Raw genomic sequence first — 12,661 nt, 5'->3', positions numbered from 1 at the left:
TGTGTGGGAATCTACGATTGTGCTCCTTCCACTCCAGAGCATTTCTAAAGTCATCTAATGTACAGAGTGTCTCTGAAATAAAAATCAATAGAAACTTTTGCATCCAAAAATGGGGCTACTTTGTCCCCTGGAGGGTTTATTTCTGCACACTGCTCAAAAATGACAGGGCCTTCAACAAAAGAACCATTTCTGCTTCTCTTAACATTTCTGCTTATCGAACGACATGCTTTTAAGCTGGACCTACTTCTGCCTTGATATAATGTCAAAGACACCTTCTATCTAGGCCTCTGTATTTCTTCTGCCAGCAGGCCACTGAAATCAGGGGCACCGAAAGCTCAGGAGGAGCAGAGGTCAAAGACAAGGTGTCAGTCCCAGCCTGTGACCTTATCCATCAGTGGCTTCTTGCTGAGAGTTCAAAAGGTTTCAACATCAAGGGCAGGCCCATGGCTAATTTCAGTCACAAAGCATTTCTCCTAGCAGGAAGGGCTCATTGGTATTCACCTGTGGTGTAAGGAATAAGGATAGGCTATTGCTAGAAACTTGCTAGAACATACACCCTGAGGATACGGCTCACAATTGAGAGACACAGTCAGGATTAGAACCGCTCCTTGCAACATTAATGATGCATTGATTCAGAATGCCTTGCCTGGCAACCTCTTGTATGCTGGCTGTGAGTTCCTTGGCAGGAGAATAGAATACAGCTTTAACAAATAGAAATATTGATATTAGCATGAAAATTACCTGACCTATGTCATTTTGAGTTTAGTCTCAATAATGTCTCAGAAAACTAAATTCTGCAGACTTCCAGGTCTATTTTTATCTTATTTTGATAGATACCAAGTTAACCAGGGTTTTACATATAGTCCTTTTGAGATTTTTGTACTACAGTTAATTCTAAACAGACCTTCCCCAACATGGTAATGTTTTGTACTATAGCTCCCATCAGTCATAGCCAGCATGGCCATGGTAGTTGGGGCTGATGGGAATTGTAGTCAAAAACTTCTGGAAAGCACTAGGTATGGGGAAAGATGGTTGACAAGATCATATGAGATGTGCTCTAGTTGCAGAAAAATGAACTGCAAACATTTGAATTGGGCTGAATCTAACCACCAGAGGGCAGTAGTGTGCTCATGTTAGACTAAAAAAAGCAATAATTTTGTTTGTTTTTTAAATTTTTAAATAAGAAGAACACTGTTTAATTTTAAAAAGAAAATTCTGTCCAGCCAGTTTTATCAATGAGATGAGATTTGTAAAGAACCTGACACATTAAGGCTGCAGTTCTAGACATACTTTCTAGGGGGTCAGACCTTACTGAGCACAGTGGCACTTGCTCTGAGTAAGATTACCCTGCAAGTATTAAAAAAATACATACTAATTCCAGTCCCACCTTGTTTGAATACCAGATGCCCTGCATACAACATACTGCATACTTGTTGAGGAAGGGAAAGGTGCTCTAAATGTATGGTGTAGGAGCAGCCAGAGAGATATTGAGCTGTATCCACAATAGCACTAAAGAGAACGTTCTATCAGTGCAAGGATTTCTCCTTGTATGACCAAACATTCTCCGCTCCCCCCCCCTTCTGTGCCCCCCTAAACCTGTGGCCATTTCCCCAACCTTCTGGAGCAGATCTGGAGATGGCACTGGGCACACATGGTGCGGGGAGAAGAAAGGGAGACACCCTGTTGTGCTAGGGCTCATCCTTGTACTAATGCAACTGTTTAGCTTCATCCTGCCAAAATCATACCCACATGAGCAGAGCCAGTTGCCATAAGAGCTGTTACCTGCTGAAGCAAATGGCAACCACCCAGCTTTTGAATGTGTACACACATCAGTGTTTGGGTATATGAGCTTCCCTCCTACCTCAAAGTGACTCAGAATGCCACAGTCTCTTTGGTGAGTGGCAATGCTTGCTTTGCGATTGCAGGTGCTCCACAGTGTGTGTTTCCTTGACTATTTTCCTAGCAATGTTTGCATGCATCTGGGACAGGTCTGTTAAACAGAATCATTCTAAAATGGAGAAAAGCTTCACTGTTTCTGTCGTATGTGGAACATCCACTTGTCTGACCTCATTGATAGCCTTGCACAGAATAGTTTTATTGAGAGAAAAAGCTACCTGCAAAGCTTCCTTTCTGCTGAGGGGAAATCTGTTGGAGAAAGGGCCTACAACTGCTTGGAGACTGAACCGAAGGAAGCCTCTTGCCTCTTTAAGCCCTTCTGAGGAAACAGAACTGGTTTTGCCACAAGAAGCCCCACAGACCCACATACTAATCTTGGCTGTTAATAAGCTTTTACTGTTTCATTTTTATTATTTCCCAGAGAGAGGCTTAGGAATTACTTCAGCCTACTCCACAAGCAGCACAGTGAAATAATGTGTGTATTTCCCTCTTTCCTTATTTATTACATAAAGGTGAGCTGCAGACTAATCCATCTCTATTGTGAGAGACAAACCCAGAATTCAATTAATATAATCCTTTAAAAAAGAAGGGAGACCCAGGAGGGCATTTTGCCGCCCTGCATGTGCCAATCTCTTTCAGTAAGTGGAGGTTTTGGGGGGGAATTGCCCAAGGAGCTTGTAGGGTAGGTGGGGCTCGGGAGGCTGCAAGCGCTTACTGTGTCCATTCAATGAAGGCAGCTCACTTTTGACCACATTCCGCTATCTTTTTGTTACCAAATGATTAATGTTATTACAGCTTCTTTTCTTTGGCTCGGTAGAGCTGATTGCTGGATTCGTGAGGAAATGTCACATTCTTACTTCACCTTAACTCCTGTCAACTGCAGTTGTGTTGAATTCACCTTGTTGAATTTCATCATCATCATCATCATCATCAATAATTTTATTATTTATACCCTGCCCATCTGGCTGGGTTTCCCCAGCTACTCTGGGCGGCTCCCAACAGAACACTAAAAACAGAATAAAACTTCAAACATTAAAAACTTCCCTAAACAGGGCTGCCTTCAGATGTCTTCTAAAAGTCAGATAGTTGCTTATTTCCTTGACATCTGATGGGAGGGGACTCCATGCTAATAGTCATCACCAACCACATTCTGTCAATACCGTGGCATCGTAGTCCTCATGACTGCAAATAACATGAATATGTGTTGGCCAAAACTTCTAGCAACAAACAAGTTGCTCAGCTTGCAGTTAACCAGCAAAATAGGAAGCCTTTTTATTTTAGAAATCTATGTCCATTTTTTGTTTGTAAAAACCCCCAGTGGCTCACAGTAAAACATATTATTAATAGCAGGTGTTCGGTGTGTGACCTTGCAGTGAATCTCTGTGAGCAAGCTGTGTTTCTCCGCATTCATAAAGTAGGGTTATCAATATTTACTTGACGTATAAGTTTTATAACAAACTGCTTAGAGTTCTATTGGCACAGAAAAATCCATAGAATGAAGTTTCTGAAACTGAGCCCCCTCCCTGTGCCCAGAGTGGCTGATGCATCTCTTGAATACCCACCCACTAAAGAAAGCAGCGATGCTGCTAGTGACACAACAAAGTGGAATTCCACAAAGGATGTTGATGTGATTAGACAACTGCTGTGTGAGTGGGCAGAGGAAGCGCTGAATGGAAGGGATGGGTTACTAGGGCCCTTTACAAGCTGCTATCAATTATCACCCAGCCAATCAATAAGCCACTCTTCAGAGCCCAATGGTTACTGAGCAAATCTGTTTTAAACGCAAAGCTGAAAGGGGGAGATGGTGAAAGTGAGCAAAATATCGAACTATCCTGCTCTCCTGTTTGTTTTTTAAAGCTAGAATGAATGTCTGTAACACAGTTGGCTTCATTATGGCAGATCTCCAGATGTCACAATCAGACGGCAGTGCTATTGCTAATTCCAAGCAGAGGGTATATCCACCCACCTTTTATTCTCTTCCTACTTGTGTGGAGTCGAGGTGGGCTACAACTTGCTCTAATTTTTACGTTATCTCAGCTGTGCGGCAGGAACTGCAATAGCATTGCTCTCCTCCTTGTGCCACTAAGGTTGTGTGAAAAGTCCTGGATTATGCTGGAGGAGCCAAGTAGCTAGTGCCAGCTCTGGGTTTGAGTGTGCCCTGGACACACTCTAATATTGATGAACCGTTGCATGAAAGAGCAGCAAACCTAACTCTTTAAAAATTACTTTATTTTTGTGTTGTGTGTGTGGGACGGGTGCTTGTGTGATTCTTTGCCTCAGGTACCAGAATAACTTGGCAAAATAACCTTGGTTTGTGTGTGGGAGGGGACACTTAACTGCACCACCTCACCGCGGGCAGAATAATGGATCGGACCACCCTTGCAAATAGACCCAGGTAAGTTGGACTAGCATGAGTTGTGTAGGGCTTTGGTGTGTATATTATGAAGTAATGGGCCTGCTCAGCTTTGCTAAGTGAAGATCTATGACTAACTGGAGCCTCAAGTGTCTGACTGGCATGTTTGTGTATAATAAAAACATTAGGCACTAATTCTCCTCAGCATTTCCTCTGAGCTTCTGGGGAGAAGCTGTGGCAAGAGATCTCAGTAATCATGAATTCTGATATTGTTTTGAGCCATCGAGACCTAGATCTATATTACTTTGAGGGATCCCAGTGACTATGTCGTCTTGGTGGGCTCCTGCGCAAGGGTCCATGAGCCACAGTGTGCCAACTGCAGCTGGGTGTGAATGGCATTTGTGTCACAGTCAGCCACAGCCTCAGCACTCAAGAGGGGCAACTTGAGGGGCCCGTTTCCTCATAGCCCATCTTTCATACCAGATCACTTTTTCTTCCTGCCCTTTTTCATTTCCCCCAAATGTATAAATATTCAGGAGCATGTGCGTAACTGCCATGCATGTTTGTCCTCAGACCTGTGATGGTATTCAGAATGCTGTTTTATTAAAGGCAAAGGGTATTGTTGCCCTGGAACTCGGCCTGTCTCAGTGCCAAAGTGGAAATTGCAAAATGGGGCATTTCCATATTAATCCCCATCCCTACCCAAGACCTTTTGTCATATCAGTTCCCAGGCAGCATGTATTTGGCCTGCACATAAGAGGCAGGCAGTCCCTTGCTTGCTTCTGGAGAGATGTCTGAACTAAGTGGAAGTCGGCTCAGAAATAATAGTATTAGATGTGGCTGCCATCAAAGGCTTTTTGTTCCTTGTCCTGGCTGGATGATGCTATAATAATCTCTGCTGCCTGCGTGTGTGAAGATTTCTCTCTTAGAGGTTTGATCACACACTTGAGGCAGAGAGGGAGGACACAGAGCAATATTTGGGAGAAGGCTCACGGCGTGTAGCCAAGAGCCATGCTGAGAAGCAGAGACTATAGGAGCCATTTTGCTTCCAGATAACTGCAGGGATGTGTCGTGTATCAAGAGACCTTGAGCTTGTGGCAAAGGGCATGGAAATACCGCTACTCCACCAGCATATGGCAACTATCTCAGGGTGAGCTCATCACCTTCACAAAGTGGGGAGTGTGGCATTGTCTCTGTTATTCTGATGTCAAGTCTGGGGGAAACGGAGTAAGATGCTTGATCAACGTCATGCCACATGTTGGCATAAATTGGGTGGCAGCCACTGAGAATCTTGGTTCTGGCAGGCCCTTGATCATTCCAGTCTCTGGCTCATGCTAAGATAATAACATTCTTGTGCAGTTCATCCTCAGAAACAGCTGCTTTTATGTGGAATGCAGAAAACTGCCATACACTAGGGCAGACCATTGGTCCATCTGGTTCTCCAGGGTTTCAAACAGGAGTCTTTCCCAGATTTACCTAGAAATTTCAGAGATTGAACCCATGGCCTCCTGTATGCAGTGTGTATGCTTCCACCTTGGAGCTAGCACTCCTCACCTCAGAGTTCTTCCACGTTTTTTGTGAGCAGCAGACCACCACCCTGCACACCCCACCTTCCCATGTTAGTAATACAGATCACCAGCTCTTTTACAATATATGCTCAAGGCTAACAGGAAGGTAGGAAGGCTTCGACAGAGATCTATTCCAGGCTTAGCAGGTAAGTATGGTCCAACAGCCACCAGATTGTTGTAACTGCAGGTCTACCAGGAAACATTGCTGACTTTTGGACGTGCTCAGCCTTTCTGGGATAGTGAGAGAAGGCTCTTTGGAGCCCTTCAATGGAGGGACAGAAGAAATTGCATCTTTGCATGGGCTTACCACCCAAGCCCACAAAGCTCAAAATTTAGTGAGATCAAGTAGCCACTACTATGTCCTGGCTATATTGAAATTTTCTGTGCTGCGATTCTGTTCATATGGATATCCTGCTACCTTTAGCCTCTGACTGCATGATAAGCCGAACATCTCTATGTACACCCACACCCAGATTTTTTAGTAGTTTAGGGACCATTCTCATGTTTGGGATGGAGATGAATGGCTGGCTAGTCAGAGCCAGTTGTAAAGTGCCCGGAATACAGATAAGTATTAATGTGCTTCCATTCTTAAGCTGGTGTGGGCTGCCCACAGGGAGGGTCTGGGGAAGAGGTGAGAGATACCCTGCTGATCTCAAGCCTCAGAGGTGGTTTATGCTTCCTCTACTCTTCACTAGTTGCAGCTGGCTGAGAATTAATTCTGCCAGACTAGGAGTTTGACAAGGAGTCATTTATCACAGGCTAAGGCTTTTGTTTCCTCCTTTGAGTACCCTAATCGGCTGAGTAATTTGTCTCTGTATAATGAGGACTGGATGGCACAACCTGATTGGGGCAGGCCTGAGTCATTTCCTGCCTGCCTCCGCATGCAAATAGGCCCCAAAGAGTCAGAGGGCACCCCATAATATCTCCTCTTCTCTTGCACACTTTCCACATACATTCTCCAAGTCTTTTTTCCTGAATTTTTTTCATTTTTTCAATGGTGTCTTTTATGTATCAGTGCTACACATGTGCACCTATATGTTGTCTCTTGTCTTCAGAATGGATATTGTTCATTTTCCACGGTGAGTCACATTCTGCCATGTTATATTCTCTTTGCTCTTGTCCTGAAGCCACCCTGGGATCTCTTCACGTTTTGAAGCACCTCCGCTCTGTTTGTCCCTGAAGTTCAGAAACTAGATTTTAGATTCTTTGTGAGATAGGATCAGATATGAGCTTCGTCCTGGTGAGAAAGTGGAGACAGTCTTGCAAGATAGGAAGCAGTGCCAGTCAGTTAACACCACCCTGCTTGTAACACACCACTTGGGAGTGTTATTACATGCACTCAGTAAAGCAGAAGATATCCGGGGGGTTTTTAATTAAGGGTATATCCTAGCCAGCAATAGTCTACTCACTGGAAATGTAAGAACTGCATACGAAATAGCTTTAAAACCCAACTATAAACATTTGGAAGTAAGTTCCATTGTTTCAAGGAGAAATTTACTTCCAAATAATTAAACTAAGGATCACAGATTTTGCATGTTCATTCAAAACACAAGATTTTGCATGTTTATTCAAAAGTGAGTCCCATTGATTTTATGGAAATACTCTGTGTTGACTCTAAACATACCTTGCCTCTCCATGTAATAATAATAATAATAATAATAATAATAATAATAATAATAATAATAATAGTAGTAGTAATAATATACTCCACCCATCTGGCTGGGTTTCCCCAACCACTCTGGGCGGCTTCCAACAAAATATTAAAAATACAATAAAACATCAAATATTAAAAACTTCCCTAAACAGGGCTGTTGAATTTGGAGTGGGGAGGTGAGGTCAGTGTCAGCTTCATGTCATAGGCCTAAAAAAGAAACTGCAAATACTGCTTATCCTTTGACTAGTGTGCGATTCCATTTGTTATATCTCACTCATCCACCCAAGAAATTCCTTTGGTGCAGAATCTGTGGGTGGTCCTGATAGGGTTCTAACCAAATGCACATTAGGTACTAGTAACCTGGGTGGGAGGGACGCGGGTGGCGCTGTGGGTTAAAGCCTCAGCGCCTAGGACTTGCCAATCGAAAGGTCGGCGGTTCGAATCCCCGCGGCGGGGTGCGCTCCCGTTGCTCGGTCCCAGCGCCTGCCAACCTAGCAGTTCGAAAGCACCCCCGGGTGCAAGTAGATAAATAGGGACCGCTTACTAGCAGGAAGGTAAACGGCCTTCCGTGTGCTGCGCTGGCTCACCAGATGCAGCTTGTCACGCTGACCCGGAAGTGTCTGCGGACAGCGCTGGCCCCCGGCCTCTTGAGTGAGATGGGCGCACAACCCTAGAGTCTGTCAAGACTGGCCCGTACGGGCAGGGGTACCTTTACCTTTACCTTAACCTGGGTGGGCTACTAGCCTCAATGGCTATGATCCTCCTCTACTGTTAGAGGCAGTATGCCTCTTAAATACCACTTGCTGGGAATTATAGGTGGGCAGAGTGCTATTGGACTCAGGTCCTGCTTGGGTGCTTCCCAACAGGCAGCTTGGTTGACCTTTGTGAGATCAGGTTGCTGGACTAGATGGGCCATTGTCCTGAGCCAACAGAGTTCTTCCTATATGTTCTTATGGTAAATGTGTTCAAAATGATTTTTTTCCTCCTCCTCTTTATTTCTGGATCTAATACCCTCCACCCCTGCAACTTCCCTGTCCCTATATTGTGGACTGAGATGATTTCAATTAATTGCAAGATTCTACTTTGGAGGAGAATGATGTATTCCGTATGACATTAATGCATGAACTCCTACACCAGGTGCTGAGGTGACTTCCATGAAGCCAAACAATTTAGTGCTGCAGATAATTGATCCTGTCAAGCAGAGAGCATGTTGCGCTGGCAATAGCTAATAATAGAAATGACATTAGTACTTTCCGTTTTGTTCTCTCACCTTGGCCCTTTATGGGATTCATCCCACTTGGTGCTGAATTTGCTGTTGTTGCTTCTCCTCCTCCTCCTCCCTTCTTACAGACTGAAGAGCAAGGGGTTGATGGCTGGTTTTCAAAAAGACGTGGCCTTGACAGAGCTGGAAGACCCCCAAAGCCAAACGTAACCAGACATGTTCTGCCCTGGAGCGAGCAGGTAAGCTGGACAAAGCACATTTTCAAGGAAGGGAGGTAATCTGGAGGGGCGGGGTGGTTTGCAGAGGGGAAGTTTGGGAAATGATACTAATTGTGCAGTTACCAGCTGTGTGCAAAGGTGAAATCGCTGGGCTCAATTCTGATTAATAACCTTAATTAAGTCCCAGTGAAATGAATAACTGTGTAAGAGCAGTACTGACCCTCTTGCCCAGTTCCTGTTCATTTCAGTGATGCTTCAAGGAATAGTTTCACAATGGATTGTGGCCTTTCGCTTCACTCCTACTTTGTCCTCCAAAATAGTGCACCTACAAAGGATGCTTTAAGCAGAGGCCATCTGTCTCAGGCCAGGAGATGTGAGTGGATGACCCATAAGGTCTACTTGTGCCATATGATTTTATGAAACCTAATAATAAAGCTTGAGATACCAGCCAGCAATTCCTCTCTTACAGTATTTGAACCCTTCTTGAACTGCACACTAATAACAACTGAATGCAGTTTTTAGATATTGATGCAGAGAAAATTACAGACACACATAATTAGACCAGGCATCCAAGGCAGATCAGAGGCCAGTGTGCATTCACTCCATCCTGCTCCATCACATTTGGTCCAGCCCATTTCACACTGATTTCCCAGCACTGTTTTACTTTTATCAGTTCAGGGTAAAGCCCAGCTTGGATTGACTGACACCTGCGCCTGGGCATCTGCCTGCTTAATGCACTCATGCATTATTCAGCCAGCGTTCTGCCTGCCACCATGAAAAGCATCAGGAAGGTCCCGAAGAACTGTGGCAGGGAAGCTGTTGTTAGTGGGATGCACTGAGATGCCCGAGAGGGTAGGTGCTGAGTGATGCTTATGGGAGGAGGATGCAGTTTGATCACAGAGCCAGACCTGGGAGTTGCATCGCAAATGAGCAAATCCCACAGATCAGTAAGCACCATCAGCAGCCAGGCAAAAGAAGTCTGGGACATGCTGTGGCACATAATGGGCTTTGTTCGTTGATTTGTCAAGTGGTTAGGTCTCATTATCTGCGAGGTTTCACGGGAGGCTGGTCAGCATCCTCAGTAGCTTTGTGCAAAATAGCAACCCTGATGTACATGACACCTATTGAGTAGTCAATCCTAAAACGTTTAGCCTCTCTTTCCAAAGAAGGTTCCCCGATGGCTGTGGGGAAGATCGTTTACTACAGACTGGTGGTGCAATGCATACCAGTTGGGGGGCTGCATGGTGCCTTCTTCAGCTGCCCCATTGGAAGGGAAATCCCTCCCCCTCTCATGATATCCTTCCCAGCAGCTTCTGTTTTCCTCAGCTCCTGTGGATTAGTTAAGCACCATTGACTTCACTAAAGCGGCACATCTGCACCAGCTGATGATCCAGCCCTCCATTTGAAGCGCACAACAATGCCCAGAGGGAGCAGCAGCTGAGATGTGCCAGATTTTGATCCACAGACTTGAATCTAGGAAGCGGGGGTGGTCATTAATCACTGTTTGAATGAGGACTCTGTTGTGATTATGGAGAGGAAGATTAAGAGAGTATTGCTATTAGGAGAGGAGCGGGCCCTTGTTAGCATCTCAGAAAGCTGTAGGCTCAGAAGTTACTATAGAGAAATTTGCATCTTATCCTCATAATGATGAGCTGTTTACTGTAGCCCTCCCTGTACCTCTCAGGTGTTGACGCTGCATGAGATACCAGAATTTCTGGAGTCCAGTGTTAGCAGTCCCATGCTGTATAGGGAAAGTTTGTGGTTGCCACAGAATTTCTTTGCCAGGAGTATAGAGCAAGGTTGGAAAAATCTCTCTGGCCATAGCTAGCTCTGTATACTGGCTGGGCTTAGAATACCCGAGAAACTCCTGTCCCGTATGATGTTCCACGTTCACCATAGTCATCTAGAGAGACCACACTTTGTTACCTTTGATTGTTACAAGAAGCAGGGCTTTCTCTGAGTTGACACCAAACCTCTGGAACTTCATTTAGAGACTATAAATAATGCTATGATTATTATTTTTTAGTTTAAGCCCAGGCTTCCCCAACCAGGTGCCCTCCAGATGCTGTTGGACTACATTCTTGACCATTGGACGTGCTGGCTTGGGCTGATGGGAGTTCTATTCTTAACAACATCCAGAGGGCACCAGGTTGGGGAAGGCTGATCAAGACCTTTGTACTTCACCAGGCACATACTTGAGGAAACTGACTCATTTAAGATGACTTGGTTATATTGTTCCATAAGTTAGAAATTTAAATGTTTTAGTTGTTGTGAATTGCCGCGGAAGGTTATTGTGGGGTAGGATAGAAACCTACAATTTTAAAATGGTAGAACTATAGGCCTATTACAGGAACTGAAGTGTTTTGGCTCACGTGGTCCCTCCTTAAGAGGCTGGAGTATGACCTTGCTCTCTATCTCTCAGGTGGATATCTGTAAATGGATGCCTAAACAGTTGCTGCTGGGTTACTGATACCTGCAGGTGGTGCTGTGAAGTAGCCCATACCAAAATCGTGGCTTATCTGTGCCATCACAATTGTGCTAGATGGTTTGAAACATAGTCTACACAGCAAGGAGCCATTCCTGATCTCAGCATTTGCTATTCACGTCAGGCTTGAAACATCAAATGACACATGCATATGTGACTGTCTAGTCCTACTGGTAGAAAGGACTGTGCCACCTCAGAAGGCACACAAGAGATCATTTATTTGACAATGCCCCTGTATTAAATTATCCTTGTGTTTGTAAAAACAGAGAAGGCTTCTAGCATTAGCCTTCCCCCAACATACTATTTATTATTTATTATTATATTTATTGAATTTATATATTGCCCTATACCCAGATGTCTCAGAACAAAATCAAAATATAAAACCACAAAATAGATAATCAAAATAAAAACAACCCAATAATACCCCTCCATTGGATGCACACAAACATGTGTACCAACCTTGCATTTCCATAGGTAAATTAGTTTGCCCACAATTACACTTTACTCATAAGGGCTCCAGCCTATAGTTTCAAGCAGCAGGATGGCACAGCTACTCAGTAGTAGACCTATTCATGAAAAAAGGCCCCCCCAACCTGCCTTTTACCCTTCTTTGTATCTTGTGTTCCCCTAATTATTTCTGCATTGTACTTTGCACTTGAGTACTGCAAATGTGCAAGGAATGTGCACAGAATATGTTGCTTGATCAGAGGCAAAGCAAAGTGTTTGGAGGAAGGGCCACAGCTCAATGGAAGAGCAACTGTTTTGAGTGCAGAAGGTTCTAGGTTCCATTCCTAGCATCTCCAGGTAGAGCTGGGAACTGTCTGAAACCCAGGAAGAGCACCTGCCAGTTGGTGTAAACACTCCTGAGCTAGATGGACCAATGTTCTGACTCTGTATAAGACTGCTTCCAATGTTCTGTGAACATCTCAGAGCAGTCTAGAAAGCCTGGCATCCAAGAGAGAACCTTTTCATTAAGAAATGGCTGCACTGCAAGTGTATTTCTATATATTCATTACACTACCATGTTCTGTGAACCAGTCCCATGTTATGCTTTGCCCTGCTGAAAGGGTGGCCAATAGTAATAATGGGGGGGAAATAAGTATATTGAGCGTATGAAGTCAATTAATTAGATGATTGTGCTTAACCACTAGAATAAGCCTCAGAGGGCTGAAAAAAAATAATGAGAAAGAAATTAAGAAATAATGAGAGACAGATATGGGCAAAAGAAGAGCAGCCTGCCAGAACTGGGGCATCTCTTCACTACA

General features: G+C 44.3%; 1 protein-coding gene across 4 annotated transcripts in view; it reads left to right on the top strand.

The window, feature by feature from the left end:
* B4GALNT4 (beta-1,4-N-acetyl-galactosaminyltransferase 4) overlaps positions 1-12,661 on the top strand; it is a 171,173-nt gene that overhangs the window by 104,813 nt on the left and 53,699 nt on the right. For all 4 annotated transcript variants that reach the window (XM_028736218.2, XM_077932136.1, XM_077932143.1 and 1 more), the window contains one exon: positions 8,822-8,932. In XM_028736218.2, coding sequence (XP_028592051.2) covers positions 8,822-8,932 — 111 coding nt within the window. The remainder of the gene's footprint in view (positions 1-8,821; positions 8,933-12,661) is intronic.

This window comes from Podarcis muralis, chromosome 1 (assembly GCF_964188315.1).
Source record: "Podarcis muralis chromosome 1, rPodMur119.hap1.1, whole genome shotgun sequence".
NCBI classification, from domain to species: Eukaryota; Metazoa; Chordata; class Lepidosauria; order Squamata; family Lacertidae; genus Podarcis; species Podarcis muralis.
Note: the sequence above shows the minus strand (reverse complement) of the source record. Positions and strands in the feature narration are given on the sequence as shown.